At 45.4% G+C, this 17,186-nt stretch overlaps 2 protein-coding genes across 2 annotated transcripts in view; one reads left to right on the plus strand and one right to left on the minus strand.

The window, feature by feature from the left end:
• Positions 1-5,264: 5,264 nt before the first annotated feature.
• LOC143923569 (tumor necrosis factor receptor superfamily member 12A-like) lies at positions 5,265-9,862 on the minus strand. The gene is made up of 4 exons (XM_077447339.1): positions 9,703-9,862; positions 8,753-8,890; positions 7,620-7,674; positions 5,265-5,736 (listed from the first exon to the last, which is right to left on the minus strand). Exons 1-3 carry the CDS (start codon positions 9,845-9,847, stop codon positions 7,622-7,624), a joined length of 336 nt encoding a protein of 111 aa, XP_077303465.1. The 5' UTR covers positions 9,848-9,862; the 3' UTR covers positions 5,265-5,736; positions 7,620-7,621.
• A 6,657-nt stretch (positions 9,863-16,519) lies between these two features.
• LOC143925379 (beta-2-microglobulin-like) overlaps positions 16,520-17,186 on the plus strand; it is a 16,606-nt gene continuing 15,939 nt past the window's right edge. The window contains exon 1 of the mRNA XM_077449947.1: positions 16,520-16,626. Within this exon, the coding sequence (XP_077306073.1) occupies positions 16,548-16,626 (79 nt within the window). The 5' untranslated portion in view covers positions 16,520-16,547. The remainder of the gene's footprint in view (positions 16,627-17,186) is intronic.

The raw sequence follows: 17,186 nt of genomic DNA on the forward strand, positions 1-17,186 counted from the left end.
CGCCATGGATGCAATCTTGTGATTGCATCGACGTGGCGCTTCTCATAGTGCACTGTGACCGGCGCCACAGTACACTATGTTAAATTGTTAAATGACATTTTATTTTTTTTAAATGTCTTAAAGGGCCCGTTTTTTTTTTTTCCTTTTTTTTTCCTTTTTTTTTTTTTTTTTTACGCCCGGGCGCCCCCTATGGGCGGGCCGCCAACTGATAAGGTCATGTGACTAGAATAGGATGGTGTCTGGATTGGAATGGAGACAGCTGTCTGGTTATCTGTCCTGGATTATATTGGGTTTAATCTGAGTGGTAGCCAGGGGCCAGCTGCTATAAGTGGGGTCACATGATCCCACAAAAAAACATAAAAATATTTCTCAAAAATCGAGAGACAGTTAAAAAAAAAACTACTGATACTAACCAATGAGTATATGGAAAATAAATCTGACAATATCTGATGGTTAGTGTGAAGCTACATTTTGCCAACTGCTATCAGCCATTAGCCAGAAGCTTCAATTACATGGTGGGCCGTGACCTCCCTCCTTCCGAGCCTTCAGCAGATCCCCTAACCTCTTACAGTGCCTCCCAGCTTCCATAGTGTCACCCAACCTTCCATAGCTGTCCACTGTTCCTTTTAACCTCCCCCAGGTCCCCTGAGAGCCTCAGCCCCCAGAGTGCCCCCAGGCCACAGAAATCCCTCAGCCCCCACAGTGCCCCCAACTTCCCACAGTGCACCCAGGTCCCCTGAGAGCCCTCAGCCTCCACAGTGCCCGCAACCTCCCACAGTGCCCCGCAACCTCGCACAGTACCCCCAAGCCCCCTGAGAGCCCTCAGCCCCCACAGTGCCCCTAACCTCCCACAGTGCCCCCAGGTCCCCTGAGAGCCTCAGCCCCCACAGTGGCCCCAACCTTCCACAGTGCCCCCAGGTTCCCTTAGAGCCCTCAGCCCCCACAGTGCCCCCCCAACCTCCCACAGTGCCCACAGGCCCCCTGGAGGCCCTTAGCTTCCAAAGTGCCCCCCAATCTCCAACAGTGCCTCCAGGTCCCTTGAGAGCCCTAAGCCCCCACAGTGCCCCCCAATCTCCCACAGTACCTCCAGGTCCCCTGAGAGCCCTCAACCCTCACAGTGCCCTCCCCACCAATTTCCCACAGTGCCTCCAGGTCGCTTGAGAGCCCTTAGCCCCCACAGTGCCCCCTCCCCCAGTCTCCCACAATGCCCCCCAACCTCCCACCAGGCCTCCAAGTCCCCTGAGAGCCCTCAACCCCCACAGTGCCCCCCAATCTGCTGTAGTGCTTCCAGGTCCCCTGAGACCCCTTACAGTACCCCCCCCCCCCCTCCCATGGTGCCTCCCAGCCTCTTGCAGTTCCTCCTAGCTTGCGGCAGAGCCTCTAGTCCCCATAGTGTCCCCACACATTAACAGTGCCCTACAGTGCACCCCATTACCTGCAGCACACTTCAGTCTACCACTGTGCATCTGACAAGCTCCCAGCCTCTTGGAGAGACCCCATAACCCCCTCCAGAGATTCCACCACTCACAGTTGCACCCAGCTCCTTCGACATACCCCGGTAGAGCCACCAAATCTGTTGCAGAGTCTCCAACTCCCCCTATACACACACCCACAGTGACACCCAGCTCCATCCATTATTATAGTTTTATTGTACGAGTATAAACTTTTTTTTTTGCTTTACTGTTGGTGCTTGGAAAGTTTTAGAAGTTCTGGTTCTGGTCTCAACCCTGCATTAGTGGAACCCAAGCTCCACCTAGAACTTAAGTTACCTATTACAGCACATGGTGGCTTTTATATGCCTTGGCAACTCCACATGTGCCATATTCCTCGCTGGATAACTTCTTACACTCAACTGCTTCAGCCATCACAAAGCCAACCAAGGTGTCACCCTTCCCATATAGGGTCTCCATAATGTAAAACAAATAAGGCAGAGCCCAGTAAGACAGTGACACCTTCTCTATGGCCTTCTGGAGGGGGCACAAGCGACTGCAGGAGCAGCTCACTGTCGTCATTTCCAAAATGGGAAGCTAGCCAAAGATTTAACACTCCAGTGCCCAATCCAACATGGAAATACCAGTTCTGGGTGGACCCAGGATACAATTATTCTATAATTGTAATTTAATTGACAGGCATGCATGTTGCAGCTGATCCTTAGAAAGAACCTCTTTGTGCTTTCACTAGTCATGAAAGTCTGTGCCAGTGACATGTGACTCACCCGCATTTCTGACCCAATTGGGAAATCCTCTGGCTGGATCATTCTGCTCAGTCAGTGTTTTGTCTCCATCTACTGGCTGGATTTACTGCATGCCCTGTGAATGATGGACTAAGCTGATAAAGAGAAAAGGGCAGAAGGGGGCGCTATCACACTGTAAATTGCAACCCATAAATTTTTTTAAAAATAGAACGTAACGGGTGACCTGACACAGCCCTTCAAAGCTGAACTGCACTCTGAATTGTTCATTTTTTATTTTGGTAAGAGTGGTGAAGGACAGCTTGCACTTGTCCACGCCGGTGCGTTACGTGAATACATTTGCATTGATGTTTATTGCGTTTAAGGTAGCCCACTCCAGCGAATGGGACTGCAAACACACGGGAGTAGAAAAAAGAATTCTGACATGCAACACAGCGCTCCACAAGACACAGTCTGGACTTTAACTACTTGCCTACCGGGTACTTACCTCCCCGTCCTGCCCAGGCCATTTTTCAGCTTTCAGCGCTGTCGCACTTTGAATGACAATTGCGCGGTCGTGCTACACTGTACCCAAACTAACTTTTTATCATTTTCTTCACAGAAAAAGAGATTTCTTTTGGTGGTATTTAATCACTGCTGGGTTTTTTATTTTTTAGCAAAAAAAAGATCAAAAATGTTGGGGAAAAAAATGTTTTTTACTTTTTTTCTGTCAGTAAATTTTGTAATTAAATAATTTTTCACCTTCACTGATGTGCCCTGATGAGGTGGCATGGATAGGCTGAACTGGTGGGCATTGATGAGGTGGCACTTATGGGCACTGATGAGGTGGCACTGATTAGGTGGCACTGATGAGGAGGCACTAATATGCTGCACTTATGGGCACCGATGAGCTGGCACTGATGAGGAGGCAGTGGCACTAACAAGGGTGGACTGACAACTCATGGGGCCCCCGGGCAATAGGAGATTATGGGGCCCCCAGGCAATCAGACATTATGGGCCACACAGTATACACAAACACACACACACACAGTATACAATCACACAGTATACACAGACACGTTTCTATTGGCTGAGAAGGTACCGGAGAGGTGGGGCAGCTATAATCTCAGGATTTTTAGACCAAAAGGATGTCGGTAAGGGACATTTCAGAGACAGATGTAAAAAAAAACACAGCTTTTTACTGTCCCTGGTTTCACTGAGGCTGGCAACCCTGATGGGGCCCCCTAGTGGCACGGGGCACTCGGGCAGTGCCGAGTGGCCCAATGGTCAGTCCGACCCTGGGCACTAATATGCCGCACTTATGGGCACCGATTAGCTGGCACTGATGAGGAGGCACTAATATGCCGCATTTATGGGCACTGATAGGTGGCACTGATATGTGGCACTGATGATAGGCAGCACTGATTGGCACTGTTAGGTGGCACTGATGGGCACTAATAGGCAGCACTGGTGGGCAATAATAGGCGGCACTGGTGGGCACTCATGGGCAGTAACTATAGGGAGTACTGATGGGCACTGATGGGCATTGATGGGTGGCACTGATGGGCATTGATCGACAGCAGTGATGGGCATTGATGGACAGCACTGATAGGCGGCACTGATAGCCAGCACTGACTGGCATCACTAATGGGTACTAATTGGTGTCACTTTTGGGCAGTGGTGGGCACTGATTGCTGGCATTGGTGGGTAACGATGGGCACCGATTGGTAAAACTAGATTGTTATATTGTTCATCAGTGCCCTGATTACATTCCTAGATGTCCCCCTGCGGGAAGATGCCGCTGATCGACTCTCCTCGCCACACACACTGTCAGTGTGAGGCGAAGAGAGCCGATTACTGTAATCTCTGTGTTTACATGTGACCGGCTGTGATTGGACACAGCCGATCACATGGTTAAAGAGCCATGGTCACGGCTCTTTACAGAAATCGGGGTTGCACTGTGTCCTAGCAACGCGGAGCGGCCACGATCGCCGTACTGCGCACCACCATGGCCGTGCGAGAGCAGCCGTTCCCAGAAGGAGAGCCACACCGTCCCGCTGCCATTTGACGGTGGGCGGGCGGCAACTAGTTAAAGAGGATCAATAATGGATCACAACGACTGTGTGCAAAGCCTCAGATTGAAGCTGTCATTTCGTTTGCGGTCTTGCATAGTGGGCAGCGTGACAAGACAAAGCAGCTATGCCAGTCACAGGCCACGGTTTCTGCTGTAGCTTTTGCACACAGGCGTTTTATTTCTCTTTTAAAAAGTGAACTCCGGTCACAAAAACTTTCACTTAAATATTTTCCTCAATAGCCAAAAAGCCTATAAATCCACTTTGCGTGCACCCAATGCCTTTGCAAAGCCAGATATTACCTTGTAAAAAAAATAGTAGCGACATCATCACCGTGCTGTACATAGACCGGGTAGGGAGTTGAACTGTGGGAGGGGCCCCAGCAGACTGCACCCACTACAGGTTGCCTGCAGAAAACGATAGGAGGGGGGCGGAGGCAAGACCAGTCACCCTGCACAAGGAGAGAGATCAGCATTGATCTGTCTTTATTACAGGAAGTCCCACCCTGGATTACTACACAGATCTGGGAGAAATACACAAAGCCCACCAAGAGGTCTCTGTATAGCAAAATGCTCTGTGAGGATGAATAATCCCTGTAGATTTTGCAATAGGATTACCTCCTTTGATCACTAGCTCCATCTAGTGAACATAACGTGGTATTTTCCTGAAATACCTCAATAAAAAAAAAACATACCGCATTATGGCCACTAGATGGAGCTGCCGATCATGCAAGATAATCATATTGCAAAGCGTATAGCGTTCAGTGGTGGTGTTTGTAAGAGTGCTTAAAGAATCGTCGGCTTCCTGAAACGCATCAATAAAAAATAAAAATAAAATACTGCTTTATGGGCACTAGATGGCGCTGATGACCATGCAAGATAAAGATAATACAAAACCTATGGCATGCTTGTGTGAACGGTTAAGAATTTTTTTTTTATGACTCCCCCAAATATCAATAAACACTCATCTTGTATTTAGACGATATTTGCTGATCTCTATAGAAATAAATCAACAGAAACGGGTTTATAAAAACAGAACACAATTTTATTATAAGGCCCATCGGGGGCTTTATAAAGGGGAGGGGGAGGGGGGGCATCCTTCCTAGCGGCGGTCTTGCAGGAATGTGAGCAGGGGGCGCTGGCGGGAAGTGAGCGCCGATTCTGATGAACGGGAAGAGAACCTTCTTCTTTCTTTTTTTTTTTTTTCCGGGCACAACGAGTTTTATGATGGGCGCAGGAAGCGTCATTAACCCCTTACTGGCCCGGGAGAGGGGAACGCAATGCTCTGCAATGCGGCCCCAGCCCCCACGTGACGAGAAAAGGTTAAATAGAAAAAAACAAAAAAGATCCATGTTGTGCGCCCGCGCAGGATCTTATATATATATATATATATATATATACATATATAGATATATATACACCTTCTATACATATATATATACAGATTGATTGGATAGCAGCTTCCTTCTTGTTCGGATGTTCCCATGATGGTGATCTGCGGAGAGGGGGGGAGAGAAAGACTCGGTTAGTAAGAGTGACAAGGAGGACCTGCAGAGCATCTCAGCTTTGATTTCACCCCACCTCTAAATATGCGGGGGTGGCCCGCCGTCTCACACATTTTACTGGCTGGTCCCACCCAAGCCCTGTCTGTAAAATATGCGGAGACTGGCCATCTTGCCCACTTTACTGGTTGGCCCCATTCATACCACCCCCCCGCCCCCCAATATGTAGAGACTTGCAATTACCATCCATCTCACGCACTTTACTGATTGGCCCCATTCAGACCCCCCCAATCTCAGCAACGCACCATCAGCAGGACAGAGGACAAAGACGCGGGACAGTCCTGAGACAATCCAGGACAGTTGGCATCTATGCCCTACGCCTGTCATTGGTCCAGAAGAATTAACCCTTATAAAGCATAAAAATCTATTTTGCCCAATAAAAATCCCCCCACCGACCTCCAGATCTTATTCTATACTCCCTTGATTAGAAATCTACAATATTATATGGTTAATAACCACTTACTGTATACAGCAATGCTCAATATCTGGATTTTAATTATATATATTAGCCTGAGGCCACACACTCCAGACACCCTGTACCGAGACCTGGTAACACTGGCAGGGCGATGAGGCCCTAATACAAACCTGCAGAGCATTGCAGTATAGTCAATTGGCTAATGCAGGCCTGCAGAGCATTGCACTATAGTCTGTTAGCTAATATAAGCCTGCAGAGCATTGCACTATAGTCTATTGGCTAATGCAAGCCTGCAGAGCATTGCACTATAGTCTATTGGCTAATGCAGGCTTGCAGAGCATTGCACTATAGTCTATTGGCTAATACAAGCAGGCAGAGCATTGCACTATAGTCTATTGGCTAATACAAGCAGGCAGAGCATTGCACTATAGTCTATTGGCTAACACTAGCCTGCAGAGCATTGCACCACAGTCTGTTGGCTAATACAAGCCTGCAGAGCATTGCACGATGGTCTGTCGGCTAATACAAGCCCGCAGAGCATTGCACTATGGTCTGTTAGCTAATACAAGCCTGCAGAACATTTCACTATACTCTATTGGCTAATACAAGCCCACAGAGCATTGCACTATAGTAAATTGGCTAATACAAGCCTGCAGAGCATTGCACTATAGTCTATTGGCTAATACAAGCCTGCAGAGCATTGCACTATAGTCTATTGGCTAATACAAGCCTGCAGAGCATTGCACTATTGTCTATTGGCTATTACAAGCCCACAGAGAATTGCACTATTGTCTATTGGCTAATACAAGCCTGCAGAGCATTGCACTATGTTCTGTTGCCTAATAGAAACCTGCAGAGCATTGCAGTATAGTCTATTGGCTATTGGCTAATACAAGCCCACAGAGCATTGCACTATTGTCTATTGGCTAATACAAGCCTGCAGAGCATTGCACTATGGTCTATTGCCTAATACAAACCTGCAGAGCATTGCACTATAGTCTATTGGCTAATGCAGGCCTGCAGAGCATTGCAACATGGTCTATTGCCTAATATAAGCCTGCAGAGCATTGCACTATAGTCTATTGACTAATACAAGCCTGCAGAGCATTGCACTATAGTCTATTGGCTAATACAAGCCTGCAGAGCATTGCACTATAGTCTATTGGCTAATACAAGCCTGCAGAGCATTGCACTATGATATGTTGGCTAATACAAGCCTGCAGAGCTTTGCACTATAGTCTATTGGCTAATACAAGCCCACAGAGCTTTGTACTATTGTCTATTGGCTAATACAAGCCTGCAGAGCATTGCACTATAGTCTATTGGCCAATGCAAGCCTGCAGAGCGTTGCACTGGTGTATAACTGCTAATGCATACTACAGTTTTAGCAGAGTATCTCACCTTCAGTGTATGAGTAGTTCCTCAGCGGAGTGGGCTCCGGTCTCCTCTATGGGGGCTGCAGAGAGAAGAGGACAACAGACGTTATACAGATACTGAGGAGTCACCTCCTAAAACTAACATATCACATGATAAAAACCTGACAGGGGTTCTGAGCTTTTCATACACTTTTCAAAACTTTAAATAATGCCCAGAGTTCCTCTATAAATTAATATACTCATTTAAATTAATTCAAGTATAACTGAAGGAATTTTTTTTTGTGTTGGATAGAGCGGAGAGGGATTAGAACCCCTGACAGTTTTCTATTGCTGTCTGTATCCCTATTATGGAGATTCCCCCCTCTCTATTTGTGACAAGATCACCAAGCGTGAAAGTGAAATAAAATCCGTAATTTTGGGTTGTCACCAGAACAGGAGTAGAGGGGAAATCTTCCAATGGGGACACTAGTTCTGGTGGCAACCAGGGATTCCCTCACTTTGGAGGGATTTCCTCTCACTTCCTATTTTGGATATGGGACAGGAAGTGATGAGAAATCTCCCCAATGAGACACAGATGGCAAAAGAAAAAAAATGACAGGGGTTCAACCTCTTACTCCAACCAAAATGAAACAAAAAGTCTTGCCTTTAGTCCCACTTTAAAGGCAATAATTTAAGAATTAAAATGTTTTCTGCAAAACCGAAAACGCACCAAAAAAATGCTGATTGGCAGATTTGCATTTCCTGTACCTACCGAACTTTGTCAAGTAATGGTCAGAAATTAAAGTAAAACTTCAGCCAAAAGATTTCTCTTTATTTTAGAAGGAGCGCTGAAGGGTTTGAACACCAGTCAGGTTTTTATTGCTGTTGGTGTCCCCATCAGTGACATTTCTCACCACTTCCTGTCTCTGGAAATGTAACAGGAAACAAAAATATATCTTTCCAAAGGGAAAATATCCTTAAAGCAGGTGTCCCCATTGGAAGATTCTCCCCCCACTTCCTGTTCTGGTGACAACTGTACCATTTTAGATTTTTTGAGGGGGCGGGTGACAGGGCAGATCGACAGGGTGAAGCTTCCTGGTTTGGACCCACACAGTAGACTTTATTAATAGTCAGAAAGGCTGGAGGTATAATGGGAAGGAAGACCCGTTCTGCACTCACTGGTGAACTTGTTTTTCCTGCGGCAGTGGATCAGGTATATGGTGAGGGTGATGACGAAGGTGAACACGAAAGCTGCAACGGCGACGCTCACGATGACCCACAGCAAGGGGAAATCCGCTTGTTTATCCTGAGAATCGCCTGGAAGAGAACGAGACAAGAAAGTCTTAGAAATGTCTGTGAACGGCGACACTCTCGGCTCTCAAACACTCCCCTCTTCATTATAACAACAAGAGCCTGACACCACTTTTATCTCAGCCCACTATATCTGTGTCAAAGCCCGCCTCCTCATCAGTGACATCACAGCCCCGCCTCCTCATCAGTGATGTCACAGACCCACCTCCTCATCAGTGACATCATAGCCCCACCTCCTGATCAGTGACATCACAGCCCCACCTCCTTATCAGTGACATCACAGCCCCGCCTCCTCATCAGTGACATCACAGCCCCTCCTCCTCATCAGTGACATCACAGACCCATCTCCTCATCAGTGACATCACAGCCCCACCTCCTTCTTACTAATGTGGTAGCACCAAGTAGAGGGGACAGAGAGAAGTTCACATGGGTGGCCAGGGGAGGGCAGTAAAAACAGGCAGTAGATGTACATTTTTACTACTCCCTAAACACCCAGCTCCAAATTAACATAATGGGCAAAGGAGTGGGTTCACCATGAGGCGACATGGCAATTTTAACATCTTGCTGCCCACGTAACGCATATATACTGCCTGATTTTACTGCCCAGTATATCCCCAGTCTCTGACCAACTCGTGTGTCATGTCCTAAGTCTCTGACCATCTCTTGTACCATGTCTGCAGGCTCTAAAACTGAATATTCACTGAATTTTATGTGCGGCCCCTTGGTGAGGTCAGGGGCCACATCTAAGGCCCCTCATTATCAAGAAAGTTGACCACCAATGCTGCAGACCCTCATAGCGCCCCCAAGTGTTATCTTACATGTCTGACAGAAGTCGTCCTTGCTGGAAATCTCGCACAACCGGCAGTCTTTACACCTCTCCAGATCATTGCTCCACCGGAAGCCCTTATCACACACCGGATCTGTGAAAACAAGGAAGACATCAGAATTAAAGTGCTTGTACATCCGCAGGAAAAATGTTAAAATAAAACCCTGTAAGGCAAAGGCATGATGAGCTAGTAGGCACCGCATGAAATACTTACCTTAGAACGAGTTCCCCGTATCGCAGGCCAGTCCACGCCGTGGGAGCTGACATTTTGCCCTCGGCATGTCTTCTCTGAGTTTGCGGTTTTGACGCTGTGAGTGGCCAGAGCCGCCATGGCGTCACTCCCACGCATGCGCATGGGAGACATCTTCCCGGCAAGGTCCGGCAGCATCTGACGTCAGCAGCTTCATGCAAAGGGAATAGGAGATATTCATTTTACCTACAGGTAAGCCTTATTATAGGCCTTATTATAGGCTTACCTGTAGGTAAAAATGAAAAAAATGGGTATACAAGCGCTTTAAACTGTAAAGTTTTCATGGCTTGACGCTGCCGTCATCGCTTATAACCGGTGAGGTCAGCCTTCTGCTATGAAAGAGGGTGATAAATCCCAGGGTGTAACATGATAGAGATATCACAAGATTTCTTGATGACCCCCCTCCCATCATATGACAGGTGACACGGTGCTTCCTTGGGGGACTGCCATAAAGTGGAGTATAAAATCCACATAAATAATAAAAAATAAAAAGCTTGTTAAAATAAGTTGCTACAACCTTATATAATCTTTAACCCCTTCCCACCACCGGCCGGACATATATACTTTGCAGCTCAGGCACTTCCTGTTATGGGGTGACAACACACTGTCCCTGTCTCCCAATTGGGCTCCTGCGGTGTCACCTGGCTCACATGCACCCCTGGTGGAGACTACAAGCGGCTGTGCTGACACCCATTGACATGACCTCACCCACCGCTGTCACTATCAGGAAGCCAGTCCAGGTCAATGATATACAATTGGCCCTGAATGAAGTGCATACAGATGTGGTGATCCTGCCATGAAGCTTGTGCAGACATCCTCTGTTATGGGGTGACAACATGCAGCTTTATTTTTTTTTAAAACCACGATGATCCTGACATAAAAAAAATTCTGATACTTCCTGTTATAGGGTGACAACACTCTCTCCCTGTCTCCCAATTGTGCTCCTGTGTTGTCACCCGATCACATGTTGCCCTTGTAGAAGTGACAAGCAGCCATGCTGACACAAATTGCTCAGACATAGTCCTCCGTTGTCACTATTATGCAACTGGACCAGAGCAATGATATATAGATACCTCCGAAGGAAGTACATGTGGATATGATGATCCTGCCATGAAGCTTATTCAGACACGCCCTGTCTTGGGGTGACAACACTCAAAAAGTCATTTTCAATCATCTGAAACTTTTTAAAAAAAAATCCACAATGATCCTGCCATTGAGGTCTTTGTTCAGGCACTTCCTGTTATGGGGTGACAACACACTGTCCCTGTCTCCCAATGGTGCTCCAGCATTGTCACTCTGTTATATGCTCCCATGGTGGAGACTACAAGCAGCCATGCTGACACACATTGCACCGGCAGCCACCATTGTCGCCATCAAGTCGCTGGTCCAGAGTAGTCATGTGCAGCCGACACTGGAGCAAGGGCATGTACATAGGAAGTGGCCGAAAGAGGCTGCAGGTGATCAGCAGCACTGAGATGGAGGAGAGGGTGATGAAATGTGTATCTTCTTAAAAAAAAAACTATTGTTATGATACACAGGATTATTTACGAAAAGCAAATGCACTTTGCACTACAAATTGCACTGAAAGTGCACTTGGAAGTGAAGTCGCTGTAGATCTGAGGGGGACACACAAGGAAAATAAAAAACAGCATTTTAGCTATTTCCACATGATTGGACGATAAAATCAACAGAGCTTCCCCTCATTTCAGATCTACCCCTTAGATTTACAGCGACTGCACTTCCAAGTGCAATTTCAGTGCAATTTCAAGTGCACTTGTATTGCAAAGTGGATTTACCTTTTGTAAATAAGTGTAAATAATAAATGCGGCGCTGCCAGCAAACTATACTATAATATATAAAAAGCGACACTAAATAAATATCCAGTGAAATAAGTGAATCCACCTCACACAGTGTATGTAAAACACAGTAAATATAGAAAACACTCAAATTAATGCATGTATAAACCCATTATAACAACATGAATAAATAAATAATCAAAAAAAGGGGTAGGACGTGACTATAAATTAAAAATAAAAAGTGCACATAAATAAAATAAACAATGTAACGTGCCGACTTATTTAAAAGTCCATGAAATTTTTGTTTATGTGGCGGCGCCGTCGTGGTCACCATGGCGACGGCGCTGAACACATATAAGCTCCATCTACACACCACAACTCCCATAACCCTTTGAGAAAGTCACGAGGGAGTGACGCAACGCATCAGGGAAAGGAGCTGTGGTGTTACACGTATTACTTCCGGTCGCGGCCGAGACCGGAAGTTCGAATCATTCGTTGTCATCTGCTGTTCTTAGCCTTAATGTAAGTGTTCTGTTATTACATTAAAATTCTTTTGTGAATTACTACACATGAGAGCCCCCCCTGTCCTTTATTTCATACTCTGCGGGCCGTACATTGTACTGGGAGGTAACGGAAGAGTCTGGGAAAGGAATGTGCAGCTTTATACTATCTGCTGGATGGAAGAGAAATGAATAGCCGTTGGGCTTTATTCTGAGTCTGCTTACTCAGTTTTTGAGGTGAGAGGCTGGGGGAAACGGTTTGGTGCACTTGTTTGGCACTGAAGTTGGCTGCTGGAATATCACTGGCTTGAAAATCACGTTTTTTTGCATGGACTTGATTGTACACTCACGAAATAATTTCATGGACTTTTAAATAAGTCGGCACGTTACATTGTTTGTTTTATTTATGTGCACTTTTTATTTTTAATTTATAGTCACGTCCTACCCCTTTTTTTGATTATTTATTTATTCATGTTGTTATAATGGGTTTATACATGCATTAATTTGAGTGTTTTCTATATTTACTGTGTTTTACATACACTGTGTGAGGTGGATTCACTTATTTCACTGGATATTTATTTAGTGTCGCTTTTTATATATTATAGTATAGTTTGCTGGCAGCGCCGCATTTATTATTTACACTTATTTTCTATGTAGTACTGAGATTACTATTTATTGCTTGGCTGCTTCCACTTTTCTAGTATACCTGGTAATTCTTTTACACATATATTTAATCAGTTTATTTAGATTTGTTAGCACATACCCCTTTTTTATTTTGAGTGAGGTGAAGCGCACTAGCACTTTCCACTATATACCTTTTGTAAATAACCCCCATTGCACAAAGATAAAGAAAGAAGAATAAAGAAGAAGAAAAGAAGGAAGAAAAAAGAGAAAAAGAAGAAGAAAAATTATAACAAGAAAGAAGGAAAAAAAGAAAGAGGAAGAAGAGAGAAGAAGAAGATAGAAGAATGAAGAAAAAGAGAAAAAAATAAGAATGAAGAAGGAAGAAGAAAGAAGAAGAATGAAGAAAGAAGAAGAAAAGAAAAAAAAAGAATTTGATGAAGAAGAAAGAAGAAGAAAGAAGGAGGAATAAAAAAAGAAAGAAGAGAGAAGAAGAAAGAAAAAAGAATGAAGAAAGAAAAAGAAGAATGAAAAAGAAGAAAGGAGAAAGCGGAAGAAGAAAAAGAAAGAAGAGAGAAGAATGAAGAAAAAGAAAGAAGAGAGAAGAATGAAGAAAAAGAAAGAAGAGAGAAGAAAAAGAAAGAAGAGAGAAGAATGAAGAAAGAAGAATGAAGAAGAAGAAGAAAGAAGAAAGAGGAAGAAGAAAAAGAAATAAGAGAGAAGAATGAAGAAAGAAGAAGAACGAAGATTGATGAAGAAGGATGAAGAAGAAGAAGAATGAAGAAAACTAGAAGACGAAGAAGAAAAAGAAGAAAGATGAAGAAAGAAGAGAGAAGAATGAAGAAAAAGAATGAAGAAAGAAGAAGAATGAAGGAAGAAGAAGTAATAGAAGAAGAAGGATTAGGAGAAGAAGAAAGAAGAAGAAGCCTTTTATATTGGGTTCGCACTTTTGCTTTGCGTCAACACAAAAGCATGATGATGATGATGATGATGATGATGATGATGTGCGTTTCTTCTGGAAATAACATGCGTCGTGTTAGGGCAGTCCATTGGTTGGATGTTTATTTTTTTTAATTAAATGTATTTTTTTCATTTTGGATGAATACAATGGACACTTGCCATTTATTTATGTAAGTACGTCAGTCATCTTGCTGTAGATAAGAGGTTTGGGTATGGGCACTTAAGAGTTTTTTTCCGCATAAGAGTTATGTATGGCGGAGTCTGCAGCTGTGTGTCACCGCACGCTGTGTATATATAATTGGTGACACATGTGTTTGTTTATCTGGTGGTGTCACCGAACGCTCTGGGCTAGTGATGTCACCTATTGGTCAGAGAGATGTTCTATTTATACATGGCTCGGGTCAGCGCTCCTATTTGCACATGTCGTGCTGGGTCAGCAGTGTCCGAGGTTATCTCATATGTTATGTGATCACATTATGGGGGCTACACAACCAGTGTAAACTGCCCGCAGACTTTCCAAGAAGTGTCACATGTTCTGTCTAATAGTGAGATCTCCACCGACCCACGACAGATTGAAAAGTGATAAATCTTAAAGACAGCAATGGCAGACATGGTGGGAACCCCTCATAATGGGCACAGTGGGTGTACAGACCTGGGAACTCAACACAGGGATGGTGGGAACCCCTCATAATGGGCACAGCAGGTGTACAGACCCGGGAACTCAGCACAGGGATGGTGGGAACCCCTAATAATGGGCATAGCAGGTGTACAGACCCGGGAACTCAGCACAGGGATGGTGGGAACACCTCATAATGAGCACAGCGGGTGTAGAGACCCGGGAACTCAGCACAGGGATGGTGGGAACCCCTCATAATGAGCACAGCGGGTGTACAGACCTGGGAACTCAGAATTTCTATGCTTATGAATTTCATACAAAATACAAAATTTCTTTAACGAATTTCAGATCCAAATGAACAGAAACATGACTGATGTTTTGTTCACCAATCAGAGGAAGTCAGCACAGCACAGGGACAGTGGGAACCCCTCATAATGATAAATTCATTATAACGAAATTTCGCTATTTTAACAAAAAAGTTTCCGAATCTAATGAAAATTCGTATTTCGGACGAATCCGAATTGAATTTCATACACGAATTATGAAATATGATTTTTTTTTCAAACAGAATGAAACAAAACATATTTTTTGACGGTGCCCATTTGCTGTGCCCTTTTGTTACTGCTGGTAGTCACTAATTTAGCACTCATCCCATGAGGTGACTCCTGGGATTTTCATACATTTATTTTTCTTCTTATAGCGTTGCATTTTATATTTTTCATTATGATTTATAGTTGGGGCACAGAATCTTTCATTTAATGTCACTGTCACAGGGTGCATGGACACTGCCCCCCATGCATGCATCCGGCACCCTAATCTACATGCGGGGCACCAGACTCATGGATTTCAATGGGGTTTTTTTTTTTTTGGAAGTACATGATTACAGCCTGCAGCTCTAATTGGCTTAAAAAAAGGGTGGGCTCGGGGTGCAGAGCAATACGCCCTGAGCTTACCCAGTTGTGTGACAATAGCGAATTAATATTCGCTATTGTCTTCCTGATTCTTCTCCCGGCCAATCAGGAAGCAGTTCCTGAAACCTGATTGACCAGGGAGTCTTAGGACTCCTGGTGAATCGGGTCTCAGTCCGGAACCACTTCCCACCCATCGACACTTCCCATCCATCGACACATTCCTGTCCATCTCCCTTAGGAAGGGGGATTGCCGAATTCCACTCTGTCTCCCGTATGGAGGGGGGGGGGGGGGGGCGGTTGGCGTTTGTTTGCCCCCCAAAATATTATTATTATTATTATTATATACACCAACTGTCACTGTTTAAAGTGTAACTATAGGCAAACCTTTACATCTCTGTATAGAGTGGGAAGGGATTAGATCCCCAGTCAGGTTTTTATTGCTGCCTGTGCCCCTTTTAGGGAGATTTTCTCTATTTTTGTTCTGATTACCATTATTACTAAAAGTGAACGTAAAAGAAAATCTCATATTTTAGGTTGTCACCAGAACAGGAATAGAGAGGAAATCTCCCAATGGGAGACACTAGTTCCAGGTATTCTCTCACTTTGGAAGGGGGGGGGGGGGCTTCTCATAAATCTCCCCAATGGGACACAGATGTCGAAAAAAAAACCTGACAGGGGTTATAACCCTCCCTTACTCTATCCCTCCCAAAAAAGTTTTTCCTATAGTTAGACATTAAATAAAGATCTCACCAGCCGCAGAGGGTATACATTCACTTTGTGTGAAGCAAACACCTCTACAAACCCACCCATGTCACCTTCTAATGTGGTGACACCATCACTGGACCACCCAATGGTCTGTGCAGGGAGCAGCTCCATGTGTGGATGGATCCATGTCATATAATAGATTGCATTGTGTCATTATATAAGGGCCGCGGCAGCCTTCAGAGGACAGAAATGTCGGGTAATAATATAAATGATACAAAGTATCCTCTGTGTGATCTCATTGGATACATTGTTGCTCTCCCTCTATACATTGTACTGAGATCACCCTGCGCTGTGATTGGGAACCAATGTTCGTTTACTTAGAGACTGGTGACGCGCCTGTCACCTCGGCCTGTGATTGGACAAAATAAAGGTAATATATAAGGAGGGAGGAGGGACAGCGGCACAGAACGTTGTAGAGATGGCAGAGGTGAGGAGCTTCGTGTGGCTGAGCGGCCTGGTTCTGGTGATGTGGGCTGCGGTGGGGGAGAGTGAAGTCAGTAAGTGATCAGTACTGAGTGTCTGCTGTGTGTATGGGGGAGGGGGGACCTCTCCTAGAAGATGGGGGGCTGTGTGACACAATAATAGAGAAATGGGAACTTCCTGAATTCTGGGACACTTACATGTTTTAGAAAGTTTATAACAAGTGGGAAGGCTGGCCCTCTTGGTTCCCTTGGCACTCATACTAGGGGGGGGGGGGGGGGGGGGGCGCCCGCCCGTTTGCTTTCTCAGTCCCCCCGAAGGCGCCGTGTGGCCAGCGTGCTCCCCGCCCACGTTTCCCGGCTCTCATGCGGGGGGGGGGGGGTGGGGAGGGCGCTCATCTGGCCATCAGTCCTCCTCTCCATCTCCCCACAGCTCCTTGGGGCTGGTGTAGTGTCACAGTTTGATGCCTATCACAGGATGGTGCGGAAGTGACGTTGTTGCGTACTGCGCATGCGCGATGCGCTCCAAACGCTCGCGCCGTGCGTTCCAACATAGTTTCGGCAATACAGTTCAGCGAAACCATCACATAATGTTACGGAAGTGATGTTACACACAACACAAACACGGCCACGTTGTT

The sequence above is a fragment of the Lithobates pipiens genome, unplaced genomic scaffold (genome assembly GCF_037356315.1).
Source record: "Lithobates pipiens isolate NorthernLeopardFrog02 unplaced genomic scaffold, aLitPip1_a1.2 Scaffold_22, whole genome shotgun sequence".
NCBI classification, from domain to species: Eukaryota; Metazoa; Chordata; class Amphibia; order Anura; family Ranidae; genus Lithobates; species Lithobates pipiens.